The sequence below is a fragment of the Dipodomys spectabilis genome, unplaced genomic scaffold (assembly GCF_019054845.1).
Source record: "Dipodomys spectabilis isolate Male_0828 unplaced genomic scaffold, ASM1905484v1 ptg000054l, whole genome shotgun sequence".
Taxonomy (NCBI): Eukaryota; Metazoa; Chordata; class Mammalia; order Rodentia; family Heteromyidae; genus Dipodomys; species Dipodomys spectabilis.
In genome coordinates, this window is record NW_024870731.1 from 664,715 (window position 1) to 684,626 (window position 19,912).

General features: G+C 45.1%; 1 protein-coding gene across 2 annotated transcripts; it reads right to left on the reverse strand.

The window, feature by feature from the left end:
• Nucleotides 1-33: 33 nt before the first annotated feature.
• Mettl3 (methyltransferase 3, N6-adenosine-methyltransferase complex catalytic subunit) lies at nucleotides 34-10,678 on the reverse strand. Of its 2 annotated transcripts, none has more exons than XM_042679703.1 (11): nucleotides 10,457-10,678; nucleotides 6,133-6,350; nucleotides 5,633-6,037; nucleotides 4,281-4,456; nucleotides 3,327-3,543; nucleotides 2,921-3,108; nucleotides 2,595-2,633; nucleotides 2,258-2,366; nucleotides 2,092-2,160; nucleotides 1,606-1,718; nucleotides 34-284 (listed from the first exon to the last, which is right to left on the reverse strand). In XM_042679703.1, exons 1-11 carry the CDS (start codon nucleotides 10,554-10,556, stop codon nucleotides 173-175), a joined length of 1,746 nt encoding a protein of 581 aa, XP_042535637.1. In that variant the 5' UTR covers nucleotides 10,557-10,678; the 3' UTR covers nucleotides 34-172. The 2 variants fall into 2 exon arrangements, with proteins under 2 accessions (XP_042535637.1, XP_042535638.1); XM_042679704.1 differs by having other exon boundaries at nucleotides 2,092-2,157; nucleotides 10,457-10,677.
• Between the last annotated feature and the right edge of the window lie 9,234 nt (nucleotides 10,679-19,912).

Below are 19,912 nucleotides of genomic sequence, written 5' to 3' on the forward strand. Positions count from 1 at the left end.
ACCAAGAAATGAGTTACCCAAGAACACACATAGTTACACAACAGAGCCAGAATTTTACCTCAGAATTCTAACTCCAGTACAAACTTTTATTTAAATAAGGGGGAAAGCTACTTTACAAATATTCTTCTTGTATTGCCTATGAAGCCATGGTTCTAGATTTAAGGAGGTAATTCTACAGATTCTTAGGTTTAGAGATGATGCCATCTGGATACCTTTGCTTAAACCGTGCAACCACATCTGGATCTAGTAGGTGGATGCCATCCAGCTGGTTCCCAAGGGTAATCCTGAAACAAGGGGCAAAGTGGGGCTAAATCAGAAATCTTGGAATTAAAGGGCTTAACAGTGTTAAAAGATGCACATCTTTTATTAAGACTGACTAACACCAACTATTCATGCTAGTACTTTTTAAAGACTATCATTTAGAGCTGGGCACTAGTGGCTCATGCCTGTAATCCTAGCTACTCAAGAAACTGAGATCCGCAGATCTCAGTTCAAAACCGGCCCGGGCAGGAAAGTCCATGAGACTCTTATCTCCAATAAACCACCAGAAAACTGGAAGTAACACTGTGGCTCAAGTGGTAGATCTAGCACTCTAAGCGACAGCACCCAGGCCCGCAGCTCAAAAAAAGAAGTTCAAGGGCAGTGCCTAGGCCCAGAGTTCAAGCTCCAGGACTAGCAAAAAAATAATAAAATAAAAAATAAATAAAAGACTGTCAATCATATTGGAATATTATATGATAGTACAACTAGTTAGGAACTGCCATGGATGCTGATATTAAAAGATTATGTCTGAGCCAGGTGCCAGTGGCTCACACCTGTAATCCTAGCTACTCAGGAGGCTGAGATCTGAGGATCGGAGTTGAAAGCCAGCCCTGGCAGGAAACTCCGTGAGACTCTTATCTCCAATAAGCCACTCAAAAACCAGAAGTGGCGCTGTGGCTCAAGCGGTAGAGCACTCACCTTGAGTTGAAGAGCTGAGGGACAGAGTCCCAGGACTGGCCAAAAAAAAAAAAAAGGTTATGTCTGTATTATTTAAAGGCTAGTAATAGAGGTCTAGCTAATTCATCTGTATGCGTTTTATAGATGTCAAACACTTGGTAACCACCAGGGGGCAGATTCAATACATGCCATAGAACAGATACTTAAGCTTTAAAAGTGAAAGACTTTGGAGAAGAGCTTTGGATCCTAGAACCACCTGTTGAGTTTTCAGTGAATACTGCAGATTCCCATAGAACAATTTGCTTATTTGTATGTTTATTTTTGCCAGTCCTGGGGCTTGAACTCAGAGCCTGGGCACTGTCTCTGAGCTTTTTTTTGTTCAGGGGTAGTACTCTACCACTTGAGACACACCACTTCCAACTTTTTCTGTTTATGTGGTACTAAGGAATCAAACCCAGAGCTTCCTGCATAGTAAGCAAGCACTCTACCACTAATCTACATTCCCAGTCCTAGAACAGTTTTAAATATGAGCTTAAGTCACTTGAATCCTCTGCGGTCCATTTACAAATTTAGTCCATTTAGTACACTGTGTGGAGCTCGTACTAACTTCTGTCCTTCGTTATAAATAATTTTGCCCTTTGGGGCTAGTCTCTCCAGTGACCTTACCAGTTGGGTTGCACATTGTGTGGTCGTCCAAATAGCTCAATCTTTCGAGTACCAGGGGATAGCCTCTCAATCATGCCATAGATTTCATCTGGTTTATGACTGGTGGAGCGAACCTAAGAAATGAAGATACTAGCTACTTTTTAAAGTTATTCAACATTGCAATTTTAGCACTTTCTATTATGAGCCAAATAAAAACAATGGGATAGACATACATCTGGGGGCTGGGAAGGTGGCTCAGTGGTAGAGCGCTTGCCTTGCATGCATGAGGCCCTGGGTTCCATTCCTCAGCACCACATAAGCAAAAAGAAAAAAGCCGGAAGTGGCACTGTGGCTCAAGTGGTAGAGCGCTAGCCTTGAGCTGAATTGCTGAGGGACAGCGCCCAGGCCCAGAGTTCAGTCCCCACGACCGGACCCAAAAAAAAAAAAAAAAGAAATACATCTGACATCAACAGTAAGAATGTTAAAATTAGATGCCTCAGCACATACCTCAGCTACAATCACATCACAATCCAGACCCTGATTGAAGCCTTGTGGATTTCCTTTGACACCAACCTGCTCATCACAGAACAGTATCACCTTATGAAACCACAGCTTTTGAACTATTTGAAATAAATCAATTTCTCCTATTCAATTGGGCCCTACTGCTACTTACCAAGCAGTGTTCCTTCCCATGGTTCAACCAGTGACCTGTACGTCCTGTCCGAATGATGCGTTGCAGTTGATTGGTTTTCACCCAGATAATTTCATCTACTCGCTCATAACTGGATGATAAAGAGAGCTTTAGCCAGGCTTTCACACTATAGAGACAAGTGCCACCTAGAGGCAAGGACTCACAGAACATAATTTTTTGTTTTTAATTATAAAGGTGGTGTACAGAGGGGTTACAGTTACATAAATCAAGACAGTGTCACCCCTTCTCTCAACATAATTCTTACAACTATAGAAGTATTTATTTCCCTCGGGGAAAACTTTAAAAAATTGTTACTTACCCCCAAAGGTTCAGACACTCTCTGCCCAATTCCATGGCCCTATAAAGACATGCATGTTTGTTTTTTTTAGTAGATGTTCACTGCATATTTACATGCAAGGGCATATCAAAACATGAAAAGATTAAATATATCATCTATTCTCAATGGCCTATGTTTCTCAAGGAGCAAATACAGTTAGATTGAGTATTTCTGCTACACTCAATCATTAAAGCTCCATAAGGGAAAAGGCTGTATCAGTCATACCTTTTAACAGCAAGGATAGGAAAAACCTAATATTTACTTACTGTGTACTATAGCTGCCATTCCTACTCTTTGAACTACATTACCTGCCTGTGACCCAGAGGAAAAGAAAGCCATCATCCTGCAGTACAGGGATGTTGAGCCTGCGCATCTCATCATCTGTCAGAGTCCCATAGGGCAGCTCCATGTGAATATCCCAGGGCGGGTCAGCCATCACAACTGCAAACTTCCCCAAGATACTGACGTCCAGGTAACGGATATCGCAACAGATCCACTGTGTGAGGTGGTATTTGGTCATCTTACCTTCCTTCACAGATTCGTGGCCCTGATCCCTCCTTTCTATCTGATTTTCTGATACTCTTAAAGGTACAGGTCCCACTCCATTCCCAATCAGGAAGATTGCTGAATTATATGCCCTGGTTTATCTTACATGTATGGCTGCCTTACTCAGACATAAGTCCACAGATTGAGATGACTTTTGGGCAGAGGTACCTGAGGTGGGAAGAGTCGATCTGCACTGGCGTCACCTCCAACACTCTGTGTAAGTGCAAGCTCCTGGCTTGGTGTATGGTCCTTGCTGCCAGGACCCTCAGAATCCATGCAAGCATCAATTTCATAGTGAACGTATTTGCACGTATCCATGTGAAAACATGTGTTAAGGAACGAACAGTCACCTAAAGACTCATCGGTGTGTTTATTGATAATTCGTCTGACAAAAGAAAAAAGGAAGAATTAGAATTAAGATGGTACTTCAGAGGTACATCCCACAATTCAAGTTTCACAAATACTGGAAAGTCTCCTATCTTACTTACCTCCTTTAATATGTTAGAGTTTGATGAAAAGACTAGATAAGCAATCTATAGTTCACAAATAATTTTAATTCCTCTCTAAACAAAGACTTGGCTTTCTTGTTTCTTTTCAAGTCCAGGAAGGGCTTGGATGATGGATAGAGCAGACTAAAACACTGCCCTAAGAGGCAAGGTTCCTATTTCTCCAAGACATATATTTTCACTGTGGGTCAGCAACAGAAAATACCCTACTAAAAGAGGCCATTAAGGAAAAGCCTCCTATCCATTTGAAAGTGCAGTCTGTATCCCATCCCATGTATGTTTAAGTGTACCTTCAGAGTTTATGGCTTAGCCAAATCAGAAACTGGAAAGGAGGGGCTGGGAAGGTGGCTCAGTGGTAGAGCGCTTGGCTTGCTATGCCTGAGGCCCTGGGTTCGATTCCCCAGCACCACATAAGCAAAAAGCCGGAAGTGGCACTATGGCTCAAGTGGTAGAGCGCTAGCCTTGAGCTGAAGAGCTGAGGGACAGCGCCCAGGCCCAGAGTTCAGGCCCCACGACCGGACCCGAAAAAAAAAAAAAAAAAAAGAAACTGGAAAGGAATGACAAGAAAGAATATGACCGCTTCTGAGAAAGCCATCCCACATTCCCTCCAAGAAACCTGAAGTGCAGCTTTCGACAAGGCCGGTCAGCATCACTGGCTTTCATACACTCTTCCTTGGTCCCATAGTCACAAAATTCTTGCACTTGGGCCCGACCTCGTGAGCGAAATTTTTCAACAATGGACTGTTCCTTGGCTGTTGTGGTGTTTAATAGCTCTAGGATCTCCTGACTGACCTGTGACAGAAGTAGCCTTGGTCTTAAAAGGAGTTTGTAGATCACATCAGCTCTTAAATCATCTCCACAAATTATTTCACATTCATTTCTAAGGGAAGAACTGAGCAAACAATATGGAAACCGCCCTTCTATCATATGATCTGCCATGGCTCTTTCTCACAAATCTGCACTTAAGAATTAAAATAGAAAAAGCCGGGCGCTGGTGGCTCATGCCTGTAATCCTAGCTACTCAGGAGGCTGAGATCTGAGGATCGCGGTTCAAAGCCAGCCCGGGCAGGAGAGACCGTGAGACTCCTATCTCCAATAAACCACCAGAAAACCGGAAGTGGCACTGTAGCTCAAGTGGTAGAGCGCTCGCCTTGAGCTGAAGAGCTGAGGGACAGCGCCCAGGCCCAGAGTTCAAGCCCCACGACCGACAAAAAAAAAAAAAGAATTAAAATAGAAGCCAGGTGCTGGTGGCTCACGCCTGTAATCCTAGCTACTCAGGAAGCTGAGATCTGAGGTTCAAAGGTTCAAGGTTCAAAGCCAGCTCGGGCAGGAAACTCTGTGAGACTCGTATCTCCAATAAACCACTAGAAAACTGGAAGTGGCGCTGTGGCTCAAGCAGCAGAGCACTCGCTTTGAGCTGAAGAGCGCAGGGACAGCGTCCACGCCCAGAGTTCAAGCCCCATGACTGACCAAAAAAAAAAAAAAAAGCAGGAACACCCTCTCCTCCCCTGCAGGATGGACACACACTCATACACACATAGACACACACACACACAATATTTTTAAAAGGGTGTAAATGGTACACTTGTAATTCCATTATTCCCATGTTGAGGCAGGAAGATGGAGAGTTGGAAACAAGTCTGGGCTACATAGCAATAAAGGTTTCTCTAAATCTGGATTTCTTGACACTGGACTTAATGTTTTGTGACTTTTTTTGGAAGGGGAATGGAGTTGCTCTATTATACGAGGTAGCATCCTTGGCTTCTACCAACCAGATGCCAATAGCACTTGGCATGCTGTGAAAACAAAATGTCTCCAGACATTGCCTGCTGTCTTTATTGAAGGGGAGGGAGATAGGGCAAAATCACTCCTAGTTTAGAACCACAACTCTAAACCCTCAACTCAAAGGCCTAAGCTTAGGCAAATCTCTGCCAAAACTGTGACTGAGCACTTACATATGACTCCTACCTTCTTGCTCTGTTGTTCCTTAGTAGATTGTTGGTTCAAAAGGCTTTCTATCTCCAGATCAACATCTGAGGCAGCATGTTTCCTTGACTTCTTGACCGGCTCCTTAGCTGGCTCTGATGCTGAAGAGGCCAGACCAGAGGTTAAAGAGCTGGTGAAGGCAGCTACTGTGGTTGAGTCCTGTTCTGCACGCCGCTTCTGTCCTGTGATAATCCCTGATACCTCTCCAGGGCCTTTCTTTTCTGCCACAGCACCCATCATGGCAGAAAGCTTGGAATGGTCAGCATAGGTCACAAGAGTGGGATGTGCATCATCTTGTAGGAGACCTCGCTTTACCTCAATCAACTCTTGGGCTGCAAACTTTTGTAGGAGGCTTTCCACCCCATCTTGAGTGACAGGGGCATCTGGCTAGAGGAGGAAGACAGAGGAAGGCAAAAACAAGTGGTAAATCCCAATTACATCTGACCATAAACAGTGGTAAATCCTTCTATCAGGTCTTTTACCGTGGAGATGGCATGACAGATGGACACAGCATCAGTGGGTAACGTTAAGGTCAGATCAGAGAGGTGGTGTAGCAACTTCTTCTCTAACTCAGGATCTGTAGCTAATTCAGGAGCTGATGAAGCTGTGCTGGGTTTCGGGCCACCAGAGGTGGGTGCAGTAGGCACTGGGCTATCACTACGGAAAGCTGGAGACAGTGCTGCCTCTGGATTCCGCAAATCTAAAAGTGAACAAAGCAAAAATGAAACATGGCAAATAGGGCTGGAGGAGACATGGCTCAAGATAGAGTGTTTGCCTAGCAAGAGCAGAGCCCTGAGTAAAAAACCCACACAAAACAAAACAGGGAAAAAGAAGCAAAACAAAAATGGCATTTTCAGTCTATATAGTCCATAGTCAAATTCTCCTGCATTCCCAGTATATATATCTTTCATACTCGCTCATCATTCATCAGATGAACTTCAGCACTAAATGACTTCTCATATACCCAAGCTTTCACTATTGCCAAAATAATTCTGGATGTTTCTGGGAACTGCCCATTGTTTACTTGGTGAGAAGACTTCCAAATTTAATTGTAGCATGAACTAGCATAAACTTGCAATCTTCAGCTTCAGCCTCTTCAGTGCTGAGATATAGGCATGTACCATCAAATCAAATGCTATACCAATTCTTTGCCCTGTGTCTTTTACCCTGCTGTGCTTCAAAGAAAATAAGTTAACATGTTTATACCACCTACCTTCTCTCAATTTTTTTTGGTTTTAAACTCAGGCAGCACTTTAGCAGCCCTCTCATATCTAAATGATTTTTGTGGGGGTGGGAGAGTGGCAGTCCTGGGGCTTGAACTCAGTCCCTGAGCTTTTATGCTTAAGGCTAGCACTGTAATTCTTGAGCCACAACTATATTTCTGGCTTCTTTGGTAGTGTTTTGTAGAGTCTCACATACTTTACTGCCCCAGCTGGCTTTGAACTCAGATCCTCAGAACTCAGCCTCCTGAATAGCTAGGATTACAGGCCTGAGCCACCAGTGCTCAGTTTGGGTTTGGTTTGGTTTTGGTGCTGGTCCTGGGGCTTGAAGTTAAGCAAGGCTGGCACTGTGCCACTTGACACTCACCTCTGCTTCAGGCTTTTTGCTGGTTAACTGAAGATGAGCGTCTCACAAACTTACCTGCGTGGGCTACCTTCCAACCTGGATCCTCAGATCCCAGCCTTAGTTGTGAGGATTACAGGTGTGGACCACTGACACCTGACTAGAAATGCTATTTTGTTTTGGTCAGTCATGGGGCTTGAACTCTGGGCCTAGGCACTGTCCTTGAGTTCTTCAGCTCAAGACAAGCGCTCTATCACTTGAGCCACAGCACCACTTTGTTTTCTCGTGGTTTATTAGATATAAGAGTCACATGAACTTTCCTGCCCGGGCTGACTGAACCACGATCCTCAGATCTCAGGCTCCTGAGTAGCTAAGATTATAGGCATGAGCCACTGACACCTAGCTAGAAATGCTGTTTTGAATATAAAAGTCCCTCACATTGAAGAAAGAGTTTGATACTCAAAATCCTTTGTTAATAGTTTGTTGTTGTTGTTTTTCCCGCCTGGGCACTGTCCCTAAGCATCTCTGTGCTCAAGGCTAGAGCTCCACCACTTGAGCCACAGCACCACTTCTGGCTTTTTCTGTTTATGTGGTACTGAGGAATCAAACCCAGGGCTTCATGCATGCGAGGCATTGTACCACTAAGCCATGTTCCCAGCCTGTTAATAATTTTTTGTTTGTTTGTTTTTGGTCTGGTCGTGGGGCCTGAACTCTGGGCCTAGGCACTGTCCCTCAGCTCTTCAGCTCAAGGCTAACACTCTACCACTTGAGCCACAGCGCCACTTCCGGCTTTTTTCTTTTTGCTTATGTGGTGCTGAAGAATCAAACCCAGGGCCTCATGCATTTAAGGCAAGCGCTCTACCACTGAGCTACCTTCCAGCCCCTGTTAATAGTTTTTAAGAGTAGAAATTTAATCCTACGAAAGTGTTCAGGGATAGAAACGACTAGGTTAGGGACATTAAGATGGAGCCCTGTGAATTAATTCTAGGGAGTTATGTGGAGAGAAGAGACCCCACAATCTGGTTGAGATGCAGACATACACATGTGATACAGCCATTAAAAACTTTGTCCAGGTGCTAAAGCCATGGTATTTGAAGTTTCATCTTCCCCCAAACTGAAAGCCAAATAAACTTCTTTTATTATAAAGCAGCCTCGCCCAGATGACTTAAAGTAACAAACAAAAAAGCAACAAAACACCACTAACACAAATACCAAGAGCAAAGGTATTCCAGAGTTTTTTTGTGTAACTAGGTTGGCCTTGAACTCCATATGTAACCCAGGCATACCTTGAACTCCCAATAAATCTGCCTCAGATTACAAGGAAGCACCCCTGTGTCCACCAAAATCTCTGCCATTTATTTTAGAACTCATTAACAATGATCAGATTTCAGTAATGCTACAAAAATCAAGATGTATTAGAAATTTTTTTTATTTCCTTGCCAGTCCTGAGGCTTGAACTCACGGCCTGGGCACTGTCGAACAGCATCTTTTGCTCAAGACTAGCATTCTACCACTTGAGTCACAGTGCCACTTCTGGCCTTTTCTGTTTAGGTGGTACTGAGGAATCGCACCTAGGGCTTCATGCATTCTAGACAAGCACTCTACCACTAAGCCACATTCACAGCCCCAAATTTTTATTTATTATGAGAATTTTTATCAAGTCTCTGCTTATACCTTACATAACAATATAATAAATTAAATATGTTTTAGTGTCTTCCTAAGTCTGAAAACTCTAAGAAATACATTTTTTTGGAGTAGCACAAGAACAGTGATAAGCTGTGTTTCACCTCTGTATTCTGAAAATCAAATAATGCATAAATATCAAATAATAAATGCTTAGTTACAACCTCCAAAATACTTGTTATAGGAAGCACTATCATATTGTTAAGGTATACAAATTTACATAATATTTACATTTAAGTGATAACAGAGGTTAGTCAAAACATTTGTAGTAAGCTCCAGGGATAGTGGCTCACTCCTACAATCCTAGCAATTTAAATCAGGTGGATCACAGTTCCAAGCCAGCCCAAGCAGAAAAGTTCAGCAGACTGCATCTCCAAAATTAACAGCAAAAAGCAGAGCAGAGGGCAAGGGCCAAGGTCACACCTGAAATCATCACCATTTGAAGTCAGCCCAGGCAGGAAAGTCTGTGAGATTCTTCACAAAATCTACCAAAAAAGCCAGAAATGGAGCTGTGGCTCAAGTGGTAGAGAACTAATCTTGAGCAGAAGCAGCTCAGGAACAGTGCCAAGGCCCTGAGTTCAAGCCCCAGGGCAGCTAAAAAAGTAAAGGAAAGGAAAGGAAGGGAGGGAAAGAAAGCAGGACTGAAGGCATGGCTCAAGTGGTTGAGCCCCAGCCTATCAAAAGCACGAGTCCCTGAGTTCAAACCTCAGTACTGGCAAAAGAGACAGTGTTAATATGTGCATTATCGGGTGGAAAAAAACCTACATATACCTTTGAAGAGAAATCTAAATGACTGGTAATGTAGCTTCAAGGACTACCTTTTGAAATATGTTAAAGTATTTGGGAGGATGGTAATCTGGACTGCCAGTCAAAAACGGAAAAAGAAAATTATCTTTCAAAGACAAAAGGAAATGCTTTTTGTTTTCACCTTCTTGCTATGTATGTAAATGCCAGTTTTCCGCATGTTTTGCACCATCTAGTGCAACCTGTATGGGCCACTGTGGGTGGACCTAAAGGTCAGACCCTGGCTTACAGTGCCCAAGGTCGTAAAGAAATGACTGCTACACAAAGAAATCGCTAAAACGAGGGAAAACAAAGCGTCATAGCGGTAGCAAACGGCTCAAGCCTGTAATCCTAGCTACCCAAAGCTGGGATCTGAGGATCGCGGCTCGCAGTCAGCCCAGGCAGAGAAGTCCATGAGACTCATCTCCAATTAACCACTAAAATGCTGGAAGTGAAGTTGTGGCTCAAGAGTTAGAGCTCTAGACCTTAGGGATGGCACCCAGCCCCAGGATGCGCACACAAAGGGAGCGGGAGTCCTGCCTCCCGGGCCCCGGAGGACTCCTAGGGACGTTCCCCGACGGCGAGGGAGGGGTCAGGTGACCGAAGCGGGGCTCCGGGGCGCTCCGGCAGAAGCGGGCGGAAGACACTGCGGGTTCCCGCGGGAGGGAGGAGGGAGGGCCGAAGGCCGGGGGAAGGGCGCAGCTGCGGAGCCTCCCTGCTCTCCAGGCGGGCTCGCTCCCTCCCCGGCCGGCTGCGGCCCGGCGCCCCGCGCCTCACCCAGGTGCCCGGAGTCCTGCTTCCGCCTCCGCTGAAGCCGCTCGCGAAGCGAATCCAGCTGCTTTTTGTGGGCCTGGATGGAGCTCCACGTGTCCGACATGCTAACCTTCCAGAGCTCCTCGAATCGGGCACCTCCCAGCCCTCTCCGAAAGAAACACCCCGTTCTCACGCCCCCCGGCTAACCGGAAAGAAATTCAAAACCAAAAGTCACTTCCGGCTCCACACTATTTCTGAAGCGGCAATGATAGCTACTGGAAATGCTGGAGGAATCGCGGACGTGTTGCTTCTGGCAGCTCCCTTGTTTCCGGGGACAGTGAGGCCATGGTAGCCATATTTGTTTCTGGCAGAGCGGCCATGTTGTTTGAAGCTGTGCATGCGGCCATGTTGAATATTAAGAGATGGGTTCAGAGTGGAACTAAAATGAACGTAGCAGCATAGGGGTAAAGGCTTCCTGACTGATTTAATAATGTATCGATCGCACCCAGGGCCTCGCTTATGCTAGACAAGCGCTCTTGTCACTTAACTAGTCTAAGGCTCGCTTAACACCCCTCCCCTCTACCTCCTGGCTTTCCACTGAAATTCAGTTCGGCCAGGCCCGGGTGGCTCACGCCTGTAAGAGGATGAGATCTGAGGATCATGGTTCAAACCCAGCTGCCGCAGGAAAATCCATGAGACTACAATTAACCACCAAAACCCGGAAGTGCTAGTCCCAGGTTAAATTAAACAAATAGAGTATTACTTAGACCAAGGAAAAACGAAACTTAACTGGGACAAACAAGTCCCAGGAAACCAGAGAAAAATAAGTAACAAACCCTAGGAATGGAATAAATTGAGGTCTGGCATTTACTGAAATTTGTAAAGTAAGAATGAGGCCAAACTTGAAAGGCAGAATCTCCTTGTAGAAACTCCAGGTTAGTCATTAAAGGGAAAGTTCCAGAGATAAAGGTTTGAAGTAAATTAAAACACCAGGTTACTGGAGTTTGATAGATAATAGGAAACTCAGAGCCAGAAAACCTGGAAGGTGGTTTGATTTTGGGGTGTGATAAGTAAGAAATTTGGAATGTGGTTTTTGCTTCAAGGACATAGTACTTCGTGTATGAGACTAACTGTTATTTCACTAACTTGCTACTTTGATGGGAAGATTTGGAATAAAGACTTTGCCTGTGACTTATGGCCTTGGTTACTGAATGATTGGAATTATAATTGCCATTTTGTAATCACTAACTGCTAGCTCTGCTTCTGTAACTTGCTTCTTTGAAACTACCACTGGCCACCTGCCAGTGATGGCCCACTCCCCTATGGACCTTGCCTTTAAATACCCTGAGCTATTTGACTTCATTGCTGGTCTTCACTGCGTTGGTATAGTGGAGGTCAGATGCCATGGCCATTAAATGATTCCTAGCCCTATTGACTACTGAATGTTGGTGACTCCTTTTTCCAATTGTGGGTTTCTGTCTGTCACCAGGAAGCTGGGATATTTGAGGAAGTAGTGCTGTAACTCAAAGTGGTGGAGCTAGCCTTGAGTGAAAAAGCTGAGGTACCACACCCAGGCCCTGAGCTCAAGCCCCACTAAAGGAAGGAAAAGAAAGAACATTAGGAAGTAGCGCTGTGGCTCAAGTGGTAGAGTGGAAGAGCTGAGGGACAGCGCCCAGGCCCAGAGTTCAAGCCCCAAGACCGACGAAAAGAAAAGAACATTATTGCTATGTAGCCCAGACTTGTTTCCAAGTCTCCATCTTCCTGCCTCAACATCGGAATAATGGAATTACAGGAGTGTACCACACACCCTTTTTAACCCTTTTTTGTGTATGTGTGTGTGTGTGAGTGTGTGTCTGTCCTGCAGGGTAGGAGAGGGTGTTCCTGAGCTTTTTTTTTTTCCCCATCTTAAAGTCTATCTTGGGGCTTGAACTCTGGGCTTAGGCGCTGTCTCTGTGCTCTTCAGCTCAAGGCAAGCACGCTATCTCTTGGTTTTTTTTTTTGTCGGTCGTGGGGCTTGAACTCTGGGCCTGGGCGCTGTCCCTCAGCTCTTCAGCTCAAGGAGAGCGCTCTACCACTTGAGCTACAGGGCCACTTCCGGTTTTCTGGTGTTTTACTGGAGATAGGAGTCTCACGGTCTCTCCTGCCCGGGCTGGCTTTGAACCTCGATCCTCAGATCTCAGCCTCCTGAGTAGCTAGGATTACAGGCGTGAGCCACCAGCGCCCGGCTATTACAAGCACGCTATCTCTTGAGCCACAGCGCCACTTCCAGTTTTCTAGTGGTTTATTGGAGATACGAGTCTCAGAGTTTCCTGCCTGAGCTGGCTTTGAACTGTGATCCTCAGATCTCAGCTAGGATTATAGGCTTGAGCCACCGGTGCCCAACTCTGAGCTTCTTTTGTTTTGGGGGGGGGGAGGGGTCTGGTCGTGAGGTCTGAACTCTGGGTCTGGGCGCTGTCCCTCAGCTCTTCAGTTCAAGGATAGCACTCTACCACTTGAGCCACAGCACCACTTCTGGCTTTTTTCTTTTTGCTTATGTGGTGCTGAGGAATCGAACCCAGGGCCTCAGGCATGTAAGGCAAGTGCTCTACCACTGAGCCACCTTCCCAGCCCCTAGGTTTATATTTCTATGTATAAGACACCCCCAAACACAACCCACTCTGGAGTGAGAGTGACTACATGGAGGTTTTATGAGAAAAGCTGAAGGAGGAGACATAAAGGCTCTGCAAATTCTAAGACAAGCCAAAGACTATCAAATGTAAGAGGGTCCCCTGATGGGGCAGTAAGAGGGCTTCTAAGGTTCTAAGTGCATTGTACTTTATGTACTTTATATTATGATAGCTGGCTTCATGATTACTATCAGTTTGTGAAATTTTTGAATTTAACATTTCAATATGGGCATGTCTCTGTATTTTCTGTGTTTGGCTTTTTGTTCTGTTTTGTTTGTTTTTAGTCCTGGAGCTGTCCCTGAGCTTCTTTTGCTCAAGACACTTGAGCCATACAATCACTCCTGGCTCTTTTTTTTTTTTTCTTTTGGTAATTTTTTGGAGATAAGAGTCTCACAGGAACCAGAAGTCAGTGGCTCGCGCCTGTAATCCAAGCTACTCTGGAGGCTGAGATCTGAGGATCAAGGTTCAAAGCCAGCCGGTGCAGGAAAGTCTATGAGATTCTTATCTCCAATAAACCACCAGAAAACTGGAAGTGGCGCTGTGGCTCAAGTAGTAGAGCACTTGCCTTGAGCTGAAAAGCTGAGGGACAGCGCCTAGGCCCAGAGTTCAAGCCCCATGGCCGACAAAAAAAAAAGTCGGGGCTGGAAAGGTGGCTCAGTGGTAGAGCGCTTGTCTTGCATGCATAAGGCCCTGGGTTCAATTCCTCAGCCCCACATAAGCAAAAAGGAAAAAAAAAACCCAGAAGTAGCCCACGACCGGACCAAAAAAAAAAATAAAAAAAACAAAAAAAAAAAGTCTCACAAGGATTTTTCTCCCCAGGCTGGCTAACCACGATTCCCAAATCTCAGCCTCCTGAGTAGCTATAACTCTAGGTGTGAGCCACCAGGGCCCCACATGTATCTGTATTTGTAACAAACTAAAATACAAAAAGTATGTGTATTTTCACAGGTCCTTTGAATAGAAACATTTGTGAATGGCTGATCAACAATCTACACTGTCAAGCAATGTGCCAGAAAATAATTGTTTGACAGTTCTATCTCCTGTTTTCAAAGCAGTTTCTAGTCCAGTAATGGGATAAGATACAGCTTATTAATTTTGAACTACATTGGTTGTTTATGGTTTTCCAGCCTATGCGGGTCTTATCACAACAATTTTCTAGATTCAGCCTCTTGAGTCCTGGGATTAAAGGTATAAACCACTAATTGTTGCTTATACTTAATTATCTTTACAGCACAAAGCATCATGAGCATGGGCTGTAAAAAAATAAATGTGCAGCTAGGTTCTAGTGATTGATGCTTGTAATCCTAACTACCAAGGAGGCTGAGATCTAAGGTTCACAGTTTAAAGCCAGCCAGGGCAGAAAAGTCCATGTGATTCTTTTCTTTCTTTTCTTTTTTTTTTTTTTTGGTAGGTCATGAGACTTGAACTCTGGGCCTGGGTGCTGTCCTTGTGCTCTTCAGCTCAAGGCGAGAGCCCTACCGCTTGTGCCACAGCACCACTTCCAGTTTTCTAGTGGTTTATTGGAGAGAAGAGTCTCACTGAGTTTCCTGCCCGGGCTGGCTTTGAACCGCGATCCTCAGATCTCAGCCTCTTGAGTAGCTAGGATTACAGGCGTGAGCCACTGGCACACAGATCCATGTGATTCTTATATCCAGTTAACTACCAAAAAGCCAAAAGTAGAACTGTGGCTCCACTAGCCTTGAGCAAAAAATAAACTCAGATACAGTGCCCAAGCCCAGAGTTCAAACCCCAAGACAAGAAAGGGAGGGCTGGGAAGGTGGCTCAGTGGTAGAACGCTTGCCTTGCATGCATGAGGTCCTGGGTTCGATTCCTCAGCACCACATAAGCAGGAAAAAAAAAAATCCAGAAGTGGCGCTGTGGCTCAAGTGGTAGAATGCTAGCCTTGAGCTGAAGAGCTGAGGGACAGCACCCAGGCCCAGAGTTCAGGCCCATGACTGGACCCAAAAAAAAAAAAAAAAAGACCCTGGGTTCCATCAAAAGCACTGCATAAACAAATAAAAAAGCATTAAAAAAAAGAAAGAAAGAAAGAAAGAAAGGGAAAGGAAGGGAAAGAATAAGTTGAAGTCCGGAAAAGAAAAGAAAGCTCAGGGCTGGGAAGGTGGCTCAGTGATACAGTGCTTGCCTTGCATGCATGAGGCCCTGGGTTTGATTCCTCAGCACCACATAAGCAGAAAAAGCTGGAAGTGGCACTGTGGCTCAAGTGGTAGAGCGCTAGCCTTGAGCTGAAGAGCTGAGGGACAGCGCCCAGGCCCCGAATTCAGGCCCCACGACCGGCAAAAAAGAAAAAGAAAAAGAAAGCTGGGTGCTGGTGGCTCATGTCTGTAAACCTAGCTACTCAGGAGGCTGAGATCTGAGGTTCAAAGCCAGCCTGGACAGGAAAGTCCATGAGACTCTTATCTCCAGTAAACCACCAGAAAACAGGAAGTGGTGCTGTGGCTCAAGTGGTAGAGTGCTAGCCTCCAGCTGAAGAGCTGAGGGACAGCACCCAGGCCCAGAGTTCAAGCCCCATGACAATAATAATAATAATAATGGAGGAGGAAAGAAGAAAGAGGGGGTAAAAAAAGAAAAATGTAGAGTTGGACTGTAGTCCTAGCCAAAGTGGTAGGGAATCTGTCAAGTGTGTACCAAGTTCAAATCCCAACTCCATCCCCAAAGAAGGAGGTAGTATAGAAATTACATAGTAATAATTTTAAATATCCCTAGTAAAGAATTATATATAACCTTGCATAAGATGAAAATGAGAGAGACTGAGTTGATTTCATCTTAAAGAAATTCTCTTGTTGTGAAAGTGTCTTTTTGTTTTGTTTTGTTTTTTGTTCTTGCCGGTGGTGGGGCTTGAACTCTGGGCTTGGGCACTGTCCCTGCACTCTTCAGCTCAAGGCGAGCGCTCTACCGCTTGAGCCACAGCACCACTTCCAAGTGAAACAATGTCTTATACCTATAATTTGTAGTCCTAGCCAGTCAGGAGGCTAAGATCTAATGTGAAGCCAGCCTAGATAGGAAGGTCTGAGTCTCTTATCTCCAACTGACCACCAAAAAGCCAGAAACGGAACTGTGGCTCAAGTCATACAGTGCTAGCTTTGAGCACAGAAGCTCAGGGACACCAGCCAGGCCCTGAGTTCAAGCCCCAGGACTGGCACACAAAAAATAGTTTAAAAATTAATAACTTTCATGAATCTGAATTGGTCTTCTAAATAGATTTGGCAAATAAGTTGTCCATACTGAGATCCAAAAGCTAGACTCTAAGAAGCTCTGAAGCTAGCTAGTTTTTGCCCTCTGAGAACCAGAGGGAGTTCAGTTGTTCTGACAGAACATTTGAAAAGACACATCTTTGGGGATTAAAGCCTACAAGGACAAAGTCCTGGATGTGGGCCAGAAGTGAGTAGATAGGCCATGGATCCATCAGCTCAGAATAAAATCTTTTGGAGTAAGCTTAGCCTCAAAAAGAACATAAGGGCTGGGAAGTTGCATGCATGAGGCCCTGAGTTCGATTCCTCAGCACCATATAAGCAGAAGAAAAGAAAAGCCGGAAGTGGCGCTGTGGCTCAAGTGGTAGAGCGCTAGCCTTGAGCTGAAGAGCTGAGGGACAGTGCCCAGGCCCAGAGTTCAGGCCCCATGACCGGACCAAAAAAAAAAAAAAAGAACATAAAAGAGCCGGGCGCCGGTGGCTCACGCCAGTAATCCTAGCTACTCAGGAGGCTGACATCTGAGGATCGTGGTTCAAAGCCAGCCCGGGCAGGAGAGACCGTGAGACTCCTATCTCCAATAAACCACCAGAAAACCGGAAGTGGCGCTGTAGCTCAAGTGGTAGAGCACTCGCCTTGAGCTGAAGAGCTGAGAGACAGCGCCCAGGCCCAGAGTTCAAGCCCCACGACCGACAAAAAAAAAAAAAAAAAAGAACATAAAAGAGCCATGTTGGGACTGGGAAGGTGGCTCAGTGGTAGAGGCTTGCCTTGCATGCCTGAGGCCCTGGGTTCTATTCCTCAGCACCACATAAGCAAAAAGAAAAAAGCCGGAAGTAGCACTGTGGCTCAAGTGGTAGAGTGCTAGCCTTGAGCTGAAGAGCTGAGGGACAGCACCCAGGCCCAGAGTTCAGGCCCCACGACCAGACCCCCCCCCCAAAAAAAAGAGCCATGCTGTCAGGGGCTACTTAAGCAGTTCGTAGAATCATAAACAAATATATAATTATTATTTAAGACAAGTTTTGTTACAGAGCAAATAATTACTGAAATACCCATGGTATTGACTGGATATCGCACAGCTTAGCTGGTACCTCAGGCAGAAAATTTTCTTTCCTTAAGACTTGGTTTTTACTATATGACCCAAAGCAAAATGTTCACTAAGACTAGTGAATCTACTGTCAATAAAGATTTGAAAAGATGTAAAGGGAAACCAAAATGGTTCTGAGAATAAATAAAATTAGTTAAATAAGGAAACAGTGTTCATTAGCAGATTAAATTTCTAATGACAACCTGAATCCCAGGTATATGACTTTATCAGGGATAAAAATGTGCCAAAAGGGGCTGGGAAAGTGGCTTAGTGGTAGAGCACTTGCCTTGCATGCATGAGGCCCTGGGTTCGATTCCTCAGCACCACATAAGCAGGAAAAAAAAGCCGGAAGTGGTGCTGTGGCTCAAGTGGTAGAGTGCTAACCTTGAACTGAAGAGCTGAGGGACAGTGCCCGGGCCCAGCCCACAACTGGACCCAAAAAAAAAAAAAAAAAAAAAATGTGCCAAAAGGCCTTGCACCAATGGTTCATGCCTATAACGCTAGCTACTCAGGAGGCTGAGATCCAAGTATCAGAGTTTGAAGCAGGAAAGTTCCTAGGACTCTGGCTCCAGTGAACCTCCAAAAAGTCCAAAGTGACTGTAGCTGTGGTAGAGTGCTAACCTTGAGCCAAAAAGCTAAGGGACAGCATGCAGGCCCTGAATTCAAGTAGCTGCACATGCCAATAGCCAAGTGTCAGTGGCTCTTGCCTGTAACCCTGTCTACTTAGGAAGATGAGAGCTGAGGATGGCAATTTGAAGCCAGCTAGGCAGGAAAGACCATGAAATCTTGTTTTGGATTAACGACCAGAAAACTAGAAGTGCCTCATAGTGGTAGAGCCCTAGCTTTGAGCAACAAGAGCTCAGAGATAGGGCCCAGGCCCTGAGTTCAAGCCCCACAACCAACAACAACAACAAAAAGAAAGGTAAGGAAGTAACAGTGTAAATCTCAGAGTCTGCCACCCCAATAGATTAAAAGACAATGCTGGTGGGCGCCGGTGGCTCATGCCTGTAATCCTAGCTACTCAGGAGGCTGAGATCTGAGGATCTCGGTTCAAAGCCAGCCTGGGCAGGAAAGACCGTGAGACTCCTATCTCTAATAAACCACTAGAAAACTGGAAATGGTGCTGTAGCTCAAGTGGCAGAGCGCTCGCCTTGAGCTGAAGAGCTGAGGGACAGCGCCCAGGCCCAGTTCAAGCCCCATGACCGACAAAAAAAAAAGACAATCCTGAAACAGACTGCTCACTGGAGTGCTATGTTCCATGGGAATGCTATTGGGACAGCTGAAGGTTGTCAGCCAACCAGACTCCTTGAAGCTAGGCAGCTGTTTTATGGTGTTTTCTTTTTGCCACTCCTGACACTTGAACTCAGGGCCTGGGCACTGTCCTTGAGCTTCTTTTGCGCAAGGCTAGCACTCTACTACTTGAGCCACAGTGCCACTTCCTCCTTTTTCTCATTATGTGGTACTGAGGAATCAAACCCAGGGCTTCATGCATGCTAAGTAAGCACTCTACCACTAAGTCACATTCCCAGCCCTAGGCAACTGTTTTGGTTTTTGCCTATTTTATTTTTTCTTTTTGTGCTAGTCCTGGGTCTTGGATTCAAGCCCTTGTACTTGCTCAGCTGGCACTCTTCCAGCCTGGTTTTTCTGCTTAGGCTGGCTCTGAACTGTGATTCCCGAGATCTCGGCTTCCTAAGAGGTTAGGATTACAGGTATGAGTCAGTAGTGTTCATCTCAGCTCTTGCTTCTTATAGTATTTATGATTTCATTCTTCCAAAATTCCTTCTCTGTTTCTTTCATGTCAGTGTTTTTCAAGCTGCATTTATTTGCATGCACATTTCAGCAGGTTAGTTAATTCAGCTTCCAAAAACGAGAAGTAGTGAAAGCAAGGTCACAAGAAGTAGGATAGAAAAGCAAAAAGAATGAAAAGAAAATCATTCCTGTAATCCTAGCTACTCAAGAGGCTTAGATCTGAAGATCAAGGTTCAAAGCCAGCCTGGACAAGAAAGAAAGTTCCTGAGACTCATCTCCAGTTAACAATCAAAAAGCCAGAAGTGGAGGTAGAACACTAGCCTTGGGTGAAAAAGCTAAAGAACAGCACCCAGGCCCTGAGTTCAAGTTTAAAGTTTAAAGAGTTCAAGTACTGTTTTATTTTGTTTTGTTTATGACGGGTGTGGGGCCTGAACTCTGGGCCTGGGCACTGTCCCTCAGCTCTTCAGCTGAAGGCTAGCACTCTACCACTTGAGCGTCAGCCCCACTTCCGGCTTTTTCTGCTTATGTGGTGCTGAGGAATCAAACCCAGGGCCTCAGGCATGTAAGGCAAGCACTCTACCACTGAGCCACCTTCCCAGCCCCTGTTTTTTTTTTTTTTTTTTTTTTAAGATACAAGAGAAAATAAAGTAGAGCTGTGAAATGGGGAGTGAAGGGCTGGGAATGTTGCTTAGTGAAAGAGTGCTTGCCTAGCATGCATGAAAACCTGGGTTCGATTCCTTAGTACCACATAAATAGAAAAAGCCAGAAGTGTCAC

Excerpts from the sequence above, each read along its gene's own strand:
- Mettl3 (XM_042679703.1), bottom strand. The coding sequence starts at position 10,556 with ATGTCGGACACGTGGAGCTCCATCCAGGCCCACAAAAAGCAGCTGGAT. Across the intron at positions 6,351-10,456 it reads GCAGGACTCCGGGCACCTGG|ATTTGCGGAATCCAGAGGCA; the intron begins GTGAGGCGCGGG and ends GTTCACTTTTAG. Across the intron at positions 2,161-2,257 it reads ATGGGAAGGAACACTGCTTG|CAGGTTGGTGTCAAAGGAAA; the intron begins GTAAGTAGCAGT and ends TTCTGTGATGAG.